We start from the raw sequence: 10166 nt of genomic DNA on the forward strand, positions 1-10166 counted from the left end.
TACTAGTTATTCTGCACGCTATATCTCAGCGATACGGCAGCCGATCGGGGCGTGGCATGTCTTTTTTGATAAGGAGAGTCCTGCCAATCGACCGATCGGACTCTACTTGTGTGAGATATAGCCTTCCGAAGATTTGGATGTGCATATCTTTGAGATACTAGTTATTCTGCACTCTATATCTCAGCGATACGGCAGCCGATCGGGGCGTGGCATGTCTTTTTTGATAAGGAGAGTCCTGCCAATCGACCGATCGGGCTCTACTTGTGTGAGATATAGCCTTCCGAAGATCTGGATGTGCATATCTTTCAGATACTAGTAATTCTGCACACTATATCTCAGCGATACGGCAGCCGATCGGGGCGTGGCATGTCTTTTTTGATAAGGAGAGTCCTGAAAATCGACCGATCGGGCTCTACTTGTGTGAGATATAGCCTTCCGAAGATTTGGATGTGCATATCTTTGAGATACTAGTTATGCTGCACACTATATCTCAGCGATACGGCAGCCGATCGGGGCGTGGCATGTCTTTTTTGATAAGGAGAGTCCTGCCAATCGACCGATCGGGCTCTACTTGTGTGAGATATAGCCTTCCAAAGATTTGGATGCCACGCCCCGATCGGCTGCCGTATCGCTGAGATATAGTGTGCAGAATAACTAGTATCTCAAAGATATGCACATCCAAATCTTCGGAAGACTATATCTCACACAAGTAGAGCCCGATCGGTCGATTTTCAGGACTCTCCTTATCAAAAAAGACATGCCACGCCCCGATCGGCTGCCGTATCGCTGAGATATAGCGTGCAGAATAACCAGTATCTCAAAGATATGCACATCCAAATCTTCGGAAGACTATATCTCACACAAGTAGAGCCCGATCGGTCGATTTTCAGGACTCTCCTTATCAAAAAAGACATGCCACGCCCCGATCGGCTGCCGTATCGCTGAGATATAGCGTGCAGAATAACCAGTATCTCAAAGATATGCACATCCAAATCTTCGGAAGGCTATATCTCACACAAGTAGAGCCCGATAGGTGCAGGACCTACTTTCCCAGGACCGTGGGAGTCCTGCCTGTCGACTGCCATCAAAATCTCGACTTCGGAAATGAGGCCGATTTTTGGCAAATTTAATGATGTAACCATCATGATTTTTTGCGAAAATCGTGAAAAAATGGATGTACTTTTTTCTGACGGCAGTCGACAGGCAGGACTCTCCTGATCACAAAAAGACATGCCACGCCCCGATCGGCTGCCGTATCACTGAGATATAGCATGCAGAATAACCAGTATCTCAAAGATATGCACATCCAAATCTTCGGAAGGCTATATCTCACACAAGTAGAGCCCGATCGGTCGATTTTCAGGACTCTCCTTATCAAAAAAGACATGCCACGCCCCGATCGGCTGCCGTATCACTGAGATATAGCGTGCAGAATAACCAGTATCTCAAAGATATGCACATCCAAATCTTCGGAAGGCTATATCTCACACAAGTAGAGCCCGATCGGTCGATTTTCAGGACTCTCCTTATCAAAAAAGACATGCCACGCCCCGATCGGCTGCCGTATCACTGAGATATAGCGTGCAGAATAACCAGTATCTCAAAGATATGCACATCCAAATCTTCGGAAGGCTATATCTCACACAAGTAGAGCCCGATCGGTCGATTTTCAGGACTCTCCTTATCAAAAAAGACATGCCACGCCCCGATCGGCTGCCGTATCGCTGAGATATAGTGTGCAGAATTACTAGTATCTGAAAGATATGCACATCCAGATCTTCGGAAGGCTATATCTCACACAAGTAGAGCCCGATCGGTCGATTGGCAGGACTCTCCTTATCAAAAAAGACATGCCACGCCCCGATCGGCTGCCGTATCGCTGAGATATAGTGTGCAGAATTACTAGTATCTGAAAGATATGCACATCCAGATCTTCGGAAGGCTATATCTCACACAAGTAGAGCCCGATAGGTGCAGGACCTACTTTCCCAGGACCGTGGGAGTCCTGCCTGTCGACTGCCATCAAAATCTCGACTTCGGAGATGAGGCCGATTTTTGGCAAATTTAATGATGTAACCATCATGATTTTTTGCGAAAATCGTGAAAAAATGGATGTCCTTTTTTCTGACGGCAGTCGACAGGCAGGATCTCTCCTGATCACAAAAAGACATGACACGCCCCGATCGGCTGCCGTATCACTGAGATATAGCGTGCAGAATAACCAGTATCTCAAAGATATGCACATCCAAATCTTCGGAAGGCTATATCTCACACAAGTAGAGCCCGATAGGTGCAGGACCTACTTTCCCAGGACCGTGGGAGTCCTGCCTGTCGACTGCCATCAAAATCTCGACTTCGGAAATGAGGCCGATTTTTGGCAAATTTAATGATGTAACCATCATGATTTTTTGCGAAAGTCGTGAAAAAATGGATGTCCTAGTTATACTAGTTATTCTGCACGCTATATCTCAGCGATACGGCAGCCGATCGGGGCGTGGCATGTCTGTCTGGAAAGTAGGTCCTGCACCTATCGGGCTCTACTTGTGTGAGATATAGTCTTCCGAAGATTTGGATGTGCATATCTTTGAGATACTAGTTATTCTGCACGCCATATCTCAGCGATACGGCAGCCGATCGGGGCGTGGCATGTCTTTTTGTGATCAGGAGAGATCCTGCCTGTCGACTGCCGTCAGAAAAAAGGACATCCATTTTTTCACGATTTTCGCAAAAAATCATGATGGTTACATCATTAAATTTGCCAAAAATCGGCCTCATCTCCGAAGTCGAGATTTTGATGGCAGTCGACAGGCAGGACTCCCACGGTCCTGGGAAAGTAGGTCCTGCACCTATCGGGCTCTACTTGTGTGAGATATAGCCTTCCGAAGATTTGGATGTGCATATCTTTGAGATACTAGTTATTCTGCACGCTATATCTCAGCGATACGGCAGCCGATCGGGGCGTGGCATGTCTGTCTGGAAAGTAGGTCCTGCACCTATCGGGCTCTACTTGTGTGAGATATAGCCTTCCGAAGATTTGGATGTGCATATCTTTGAGATACTAGTTATTCTGCACGCCATATCTCAGCGATACGGCAGCCGATCGTGGCGTGGCATGTCTTTTTGTGATCAGGAGAGTCCTGCCAATCGACTGCCGTCAAAAAAAGGAAATTTTTCACGATTTTCGCAAAAAATCATGATGAATTCATCAATTGGATAAAGTTAGGTGTTGATGGCTGAAGGTCTTTCTTAGCTAGTTTTATCAAATTGAAATAGAAGATCGAGCACATAGAAAAATTAACCGATTGTTGACCAGTGGGTATTAAAGTACTCTCCACGAAAGTTATTAAGCTAAAAGAATTTTAACGCAGCTCAGGTAAAAGATATCGTGGGGTTTTTTGTAAGTTAAAAGAAAGGATAAATTATATCTAGAAGATGCATTACAACCGGTACCATTCGTCGCTGTTTACCTCTAGCTGTTAACCTAATAAAATAAAGGGGGCTTTAGTGGGCTAAAATCGCTTTTTTATCGGTATATTTTGGTATATCTCTCAAGGTTACTGATTGTGCTTTTAATTCAAAATACAGTCGAGCTTCCATATAGCGAATCTCAAGGGACCCAAAAAAAAAGTTCGTTATACGGAAAATATGTAATATATAATTCCTAAAAATACATTTTTCTTAAGTTTATTTTGCCTTAAAATAATTAGTAATTTCTGTAATTCGTTTTATAGAAAACTCCGTTGTATGGAAGTTCGTCATAGAGAAGTTCGAGTGTATGTAGTTTTTGTTAGATTGTGCAGCCCTAGGAGCACCGGCATTTTAGCTACGATGTGGCCGTCTGAGAAGTAAAGCAAAATTTTCCTAATTTTCGCATTGACATCACCCCCTCCCTGCTCCGCGACGTCACCCACCGCGAATATCAGCCTACTACCGACCGACCAGCATCTCGTCCAGGCACCGACATGGCGATGCCATCGATCTCAACGATACTGGGCGTGGTATTCCTGGCCTACATCGCCCACTCCATCTACCAAATGTCGCAGCTCTTCACGACGCTGAACTGCACCGCCCAGCCCTGCTACACGTCCTTCCTGGCGGAGAAGCCGCGCATGCAGTTGGCGCTGTTCACGTCGCGCACACCGCATCCGATAGCCAGCGAGGTGCAGGACATCTACAAGGCGAAGCGCTTCGACTACAGCCGCCCCTTCGAGCACGACTTCGAGGTGGAGGTACCGCTGAAAACGCGCCGCAACGGCTCGCTCTACATGCACGTAGTCTTGGCGCTGGAAGGTGAGCCGCTCGAGTGGCGCAGCCTTCGCCGCGACGGTCCCACCGTCCTGCACACGCTCAGTCTCACCGATTACATGGTGCCCCGTGCCGAGGCTTTCAACCTGCTTGGCGAGGCGGCCGATAAGGCTCGACCGGGCGGCAGCGGTAGCGGCAGCAGCGGAGAAAAATCGGTGCAGGGTAAGGCCTCATCCGGGAACAGTAAGGGAGCATCTGGCGGAAGACCGAGCACCCACATGAGGTCCAATGTTTATGTGACACTGCTGACGGACCTGTTCTCGGTGTCGCAGGCGGATGTACCGCCGGAGATGGCCCAGCTGATACGCGTCAATCGGATGCAACAGATCCTGCCCATACTCCAGACGGACACGTTCAACACCCGCATGAAGGACCTGGTGGCCATCACACGCAACACCACCGAATTCACATTCAGCTTCCACTACAAGCCCGTGGGCGTGGGCAAGCTCCGGCTGATGCTGCTCATGGAGCACGCCACACAAGCGCTGCTCACGATCGGCTTTGCCACCAAGGACATTGACGAAGTCAAAGGGATATTCTCCGACACGAACGTGTATCTGCTCTGCGGCACCATCTTCGTGTCCAGCATTCATGTGAGTAGTAGCTCTCACGATTGTAGTATCCTCTAAAATGGGTTCCGTTCCCGTCCTTCGACAGATGCTCTTTGATTTCCTGAGCTTCAAGAATGACGTCTCCTTCTGGCGCCAGAAGCAGTCGTACGAGGGCCTCTCCACCCGCACCACCATGTGGCGAGCTTTCTCACAGTTCGTGATATTCCTGTATCTGCTGGACGAGAACACCTCGTATCTGGTGATAGTGCCCGTCGGCCTGGGCACCCTCATCGAGTTGTGGAAGTGCAAAAAGATACTGCGCCTCGAACTAAGCTTCAGCGGCTTTGTGCGCCGCAAACTGGAGGATCAGACAGAGCAACAGAACGGCCAACTAGCCGAACAGCAGACGGATCAGTTCGATCGCCAGGGCATGCGGTACCTCAGCTATCTGCTCTATCCGCTGTGCCTGGGCGGGGCCGTCTACTCGCTGCTGTATCAGCCGCACCGTTCGTGGTACTCCTGGACCCTCAACTCCATGGTCAACGGAGTGTACGCCTTTGGGTTCCTGTTCATGCTGCCCCAGCTGTTTGTCAACTACAAGCTCAAGTCGGTGGCCGCCCTGCCCTGGCGCGCCTTCATGTACAAGGCCTTCAATACGTTCATCGATGACTTCTTCGCGTTCATCATCACGATGCCAACGGCTCATCGTGTGGCCTGCCTACGCGACGACATTGTCTTCCTTATATATTTGTATCAGCGCTGGCTCTATCCCGTCGACAAGAATCGCCTGGACACGGGTTTGGCCATCACCGAAACGGCGCCACCACCAACTGGAGCATCAGGCGCAGCAGCCACTGAGCCACGAACTGCGGCGGCCAGCCGCAAGAAGCGTAACTAAAATGTAATGATAAATGGAGAGACAGACAGTAGTTTGCACATTCCGTCTATAGCTCTAGGTCTAGCCTAAGTGCATGGTCAATTTTTGCCCCTATTTTGATATATTCCTCAAACAACAACTCCGTCAGTAGCATTTGAAGCAACAGAAAGAACAGTTAAAAAAATAAAACCAAGGCCCCAAAAGGTCCTTTGATGTAGTCTAAAAATCTTGCAATCTTGTATTTTCAATGGGATACAACTGGTTCGCTCTCTCTCACGGGGCGCGGGTATTCTGGGCGTTGGGTGGGAGGCAGCCGAGGGAATAAGTGATAGATAGCTTCTATAATTATTTGTGCCACTTTTATTCTCTTAGTGCAAGGTCCAATATTTGTGTGTGCGTGCAGGCAGGGACGCGGACGCGGATTCGGTACAAAAAAGAGCTATAGAGATGAGGGGGGGGGGGGGGGGGGGGGATGGGTATCTGCTGGTCTCGCTGCTTGGCCCTGGATTCAGATGCCTATCCATTGCGTATGCCCAGGGCCTGCTCCAGTTCGGCTCGTTTCTGATTTACTTTGGTGAAGAAGTAGCGCGAAACGGCCTCGTGCGTCCACGGCTGATAGTAGAATTCGGCGCGTCGCTCCTCCTCCGGATTGCCTACAACATCCGTCATTAGCTGCAAAATAGAGAAGCAAACGATGAGCATGGTCTATGGGAGAGATATGAGTAGAGAAGAGATGTACCTTCAAGTCCCGTGTCTGACTGATTATCCAGCGATGGATAAACATTTGCGGATCCTTGGCAAAGCTGAGGAAGAACTCCCGATTCGTTTTCATCTGATTGATGGTGTCGACCGTCTCGTGGATCTTCGTGTCCAGGCCCTGGATCTCCTGCTGGCTGGCGGTGCTCATCAGGAAGTTGTTCATCTGATTCTTTAGCGTGTCATCCACCTCGACATCGATGTCATAGCAGGCCGTCTGCTTGTTCTCCGCACAGCTCTCGATAAAGTGATTGATCACAATGGGATCTGGTGGATGCAGCAGTGGATTGAGCCGCTGCGGTATCTCGGCGAACTTCATACGCTGGCAGCTGAATATCTGCTCCAAATACTTGTCACAATTGATGTACTCCCGCTCGTGGGCATCCTGCAGCTTGTGCGTCTTGATGTACTGCCACAGAGCGGAGATGATCACCGGACGCGTCTGCGTGTGGACACCCAGCAGGCGGGCGAGTCTCGGATCCAACTTGAACTGCAGCGGTTGGTAGTCGAGCAGAAGTAGAATGGTGCAGCGGACATTGCGATCGCCGGGTCGCTTCACTTGGAAGCCATCTGTCTCCTGTGTGGTATGGGTGCGATGCCATTCGACCAAATGATTGTCCGGCCCGTACAGCTCTTTGTCCAGCTCAATGACCAGAGATTTGAAGAATGACGAGAATTTGCGCTTGATCTTTGTATTGGGATCGCCCTTGCCATCCTCCAGCAGGCGACCCTCGACGCGCAGCTCCCAGGAGGCAACGGCACCCTCCTCGCCCTCGTTGGAGGGCTCCTTACTGGGGTAGAATGTATTCGAAATGAAAATCCGAAGCTTCCGCTTCTGCTTCATGGGCCGCTTCAGGGCCTCCTGGATGTCCAAACGCTTCCGCATGATTGTGGCATCCAGCTTGCGCTCGAATGTCAGCAGATCCATGTATGCCTGCGACTCTGGCACCAGGTCACGCACCTTCTGCGGCAGTATCTTGTCCGCCAGCTTCTTCTTCTTTTTGGCGGTGCCAAACTCTCCCTTGCCGGCCCCACTATTGAGGCTGCGCGACTCGGCCGAACGCTTGCTTCCACCACCGGAGCCGCCGCCACCGCCAGTGCCGCGCAAAACGCTCTGGAATGCCGGCTGTGAGGCGCGCTGCAGGAGCGAGGGTCCAGGTCCAGGTCCGGGAACGCCCGGAGGTGCCGCCGTCCCAGGCACGGGCTGCGTTGTGTTCGGGTGCAGCGGAAAACCGCGCGGCTATCAAAACAGACAGACACACACGCACTGGGTTAGACATCGAACCAATCGATGAAGTGTTTTTTACTTACCGGAAAAGTGGCTCCTGGCGGCGGATAGGGACGCATGCCGGGTGACGGCGGCGGCGGTTGGTAGCGCGACTGCACTGGCGCTTGGCCAGGTGCAAAGCGTTGCGACATTTTCGCTTGCTAACTTGAGAACACTTTAAATCACTAATTCACGGGGAAACTTGACTCTTTTTCTTATTACAACAACGCGTCACGCAAAAAAAAATTGGCTGTAAGATGGCGTCAAAGCAGAGTTGCATTTTACATTGGGGATGAGTCGCGACATAATAGTAAAAGTATTTTTAAGTAACGAGTCACAGTCAGGATTTAATTGACAAGTATATTTAAACGATTCGGTTATAACTCAACTATTTAGTTTTTATTGGCCATTAGATTATATTTTATTTCGTACGATTAGGTTTAATTTGAGAATACATCGCCGTGACATCGCAAAAAACTATCGATGAACGAAACGTCACCGACCGTCACTAGCCAGCACTTTAAATTTTATCAACTCATTCAATATCGATAGGCTGCTTATTTTGCTGCATTTTGAAAGAAATTTATATACATAAACGCAAGTAATGGAGACGACCTGGTGGGTGGCTAACTTAAAGGCACTGAAGTCCAAGGACCAGCGCCTTGGGGCGCTAACTAAAATGAAGACGGCAATCAGCAAGGCGCCAACTCTGTCGCGCGAAACGATCGAGCTGCTGTTGACCTGTCCGGAGTTGTACGAGTGCGCGACGCTTGCCGGCGAGGATGAGCAGAAGAAGTTGGACCAGCCAGTTGTCGATGCGGCTATAGAGCTACTGGGCCTCAGCCTGGATCCACTCCAAATGGATACCGAGGACGTGAAGCTGCCGGGACTGCTTAAACGCGGGCTGACCCACTCCAATTCCGCCGTTCGTTCGATTGTACTCAACAACCTGCTGCGAGAGCTGCGCCGCCAGACCAAGGAGGGCGCTGTGCGTCCGCTTCCCAGCAACGAGCTGATCGTCTATGTGCTGAACGAGCTGCTTCAGCGCGAGTCGGACTGCAGCAGTGCAGCCATCAGCATTCTAGCGATTGTCCTTACAGTACGACTCGACGATGCCGAGATACAGTCGAGGCTGGTGCAGTTGCTGCAACAGAATGAGATCATCCGATGCCGCGCATACGAGCTGGGCGTAATGCTGGCCAAGCGCAATGCAAGCTCGCTCAAAAGCGTGGAATTCATCCTGGATGCTGCCCTCACTGAGCTGGACAACACCGATGTGCTGCTGCAGGCCAGTGTCATGGAGATCCTTGTGCCGCTGGCGGACCAGAACCACGGGCTCACCTACATGGAGCGCCGTCGCGTATTCGATGTGATCAGCTCCCGAGTGCAGAGAATCGAGCAGGAGCCGCTCAACATTCTGCTCATTCCAAATATCATGAAGTTCTTTGGCAAAATTGGCGCCATCCAGCCGCAAAAGATCATCAACGACTACCCCGTCATGGTGGAGTGTCTTTTCAATCAGCTGAAACATGAAAACGAGAGTATCCTGCCCATAGCAATGGAGACGCTGGCAAATTTGTCGAGCACATCGCAGGGGAAGGTTCTGATCTCTATGAACTTCCAGCCGGCCATGCTGCTGGCGCTGAAATCTATTGGTGTCTACGTCCAAAAGCTATCGCCGAAAATTAAAGTACGTCTGCTCGAGTCACTCAATATTATACTGGGGACAACGGTGCGCCCCAACTCAGATATCACGTGAGTCCTAGTCTACCCCCATATCCTCCATTAGCACATGTTCTGACGGTTCGACCCCATTTTTTTTAGCACGCTCCTTTCCCAGTGGTACCAGAGCTTTGCCGGGGGCCCTCAGGTGAACTACCTCATGGACTTATACAACACACCCTTCGACGATCTACAGATCGCTGCTCTAACGCTGCTCAAGACCCTCTGCACATACCGCTGGGGCATTGAGGCCCTGCGTGGCACTGGAGGGGCCGTAGAGCACCTGCTATCGCGTCAGCGTCATCTCCACAAGGATGTCAAGTATCTAAAATGGGAGATATTGGGACTGCTAGCGGGCAGCTCGGACTTCACGGCCACGGAGACAGTGCGCTTCACTGCCTACGTGAATGAGGGACCCTATTATGTGCCTACGCAAGTGAACATTGCCACCGAGTCGCAGGGCAACGCTTAGAAGACGAGGACCACCACCTACAAGCACCGACGCGGGCAGCAATATCAACAGCTCGAAATAGAAGATAGAGACACAGAATACATCAAAGTCAAAATTTTGTAGTTAAACTTTCACTAGGAACCGCATCGGATCGGATCGGACATGTATGGTTTTTTTTTGGCTTAGTAGATAGATAGATTCTTTTTGATTACAAATCGAATGCAAAGCAAATGGATT

At 50.2% G+C, this 10166-nt stretch overlaps 3 protein-coding genes across 3 annotated transcripts; 2 read left to right on the forward strand and 1 right to left on the reverse strand.

Annotated features, from left to right (window-relative positions):
• Positions 1-3731: 3731 nt before the first annotated feature.
• LOC4814458 (cleft lip and palate transmembrane protein 1-like protein) lies at positions 3732-5959 on the forward strand. Its single transcript, XM_001355052.4, has 2 exons — positions 3732-4898; positions 4963-5959. The coding sequence occupies exons 1-2, from the start codon at positions 3963-3965 to the stop codon at positions 5752-5754; spliced, it is 1728 nt and encodes a 575-aa protein (XP_001355088.3). The 5' UTR covers positions 3732-3962; the 3' UTR covers positions 5755-5959.
• Positions 5949-8032, reverse strand: Bap60 (Brahma-associated protein 60). The gene is made up of 3 exons (XM_001355051.4): positions 7801-8032; positions 6473-7729; positions 5949-6405 (listed from the first exon to the last, which is right to left on the reverse strand). The coding sequence occupies exons 1-3, from the start codon at positions 7906-7908 to the stop codon at positions 6250-6252; spliced, it is 1521 nt and encodes a 506-aa protein (XP_001355087.2). The 5' UTR covers positions 7909-8032; the 3' UTR covers positions 5949-6249.
• Positions 8033-8249: 217 nt separating this feature from the next.
• LOC6901715 (26S proteasome non-ATPase regulatory subunit 5) lies at positions 8250-10164 on the forward strand. The gene is made up of 2 exons (XM_002134347.3): positions 8250-9511; positions 9581-10164. The coding sequence occupies exons 1-2, from the start codon at positions 8361-8363 to the stop codon at positions 9948-9950; spliced, it is 1521 nt and encodes a 506-aa protein (XP_002134383.2). The 5' UTR covers positions 8250-8360; the 3' UTR covers positions 9951-10164.
• The last annotated feature ends 2 nt before the right edge of the window (positions 10165-10166 follow it).

This window comes from Drosophila pseudoobscura, chromosome X (genome assembly GCF_009870125.1).
Source record: "Drosophila pseudoobscura strain MV-25-SWS-2005 chromosome X, UCI_Dpse_MV25, whole genome shotgun sequence".
Taxonomy (NCBI): domain Eukaryota; kingdom Metazoa; phylum Arthropoda; class Insecta; order Diptera; family Drosophilidae; genus Drosophila; species Drosophila pseudoobscura.

Bases quoted from the DNA above. Each gene is read 5' to 3' on its own strand.
- Bap60 (XM_001355051.4), bottom strand. From the start codon at position 7,908: ATGTCGCAACGCTTTGCACCTGGCCAAGCGCCAGTGCAGTCGCGCTAC. The intron at 7,730-7,800 runs GTAAGTAAAAAA...CTGTTTTGATAG, and splicing joins CGCCAGGAGCCACTTTTCCG to CCGCGCGGTTTTCCGCTGCA. The intron at 6,406-6,472 runs GTACATCTCTTC...TCTATTTTGCAG, and splicing joins GTCAGACACGGGACTTGAAG to CTAATGACGGATGTTGTAGG.
- LOC4814458 (XM_001355052.4), top strand. From the start codon at position 3,963: ATGGCGATGCCATCGATCTCAACGATACTGGGCGTGGTATTCCTGGCC. The intron at 4,899-4,962 runs GTGAGTAGTAGC...GTCCTTCGACAG, and splicing joins TCTTCGTGTCCAGCATTCAT to ATGCTCTTTGATTTCCTGAG.
- LOC6901715 (XM_002134347.3), top strand. From the start codon at position 8,361: ATGGAGACGACCTGGTGGGTGGCTAACTTAAAGGCACTGAAGTCCAAG. The intron at 9,512-9,580 runs GTGAGTCCTAGT...CATTTTTTTTAG, and splicing joins CGCCCCAACTCAGATATCAC to CACGCTCCTTTCCCAGTGGT.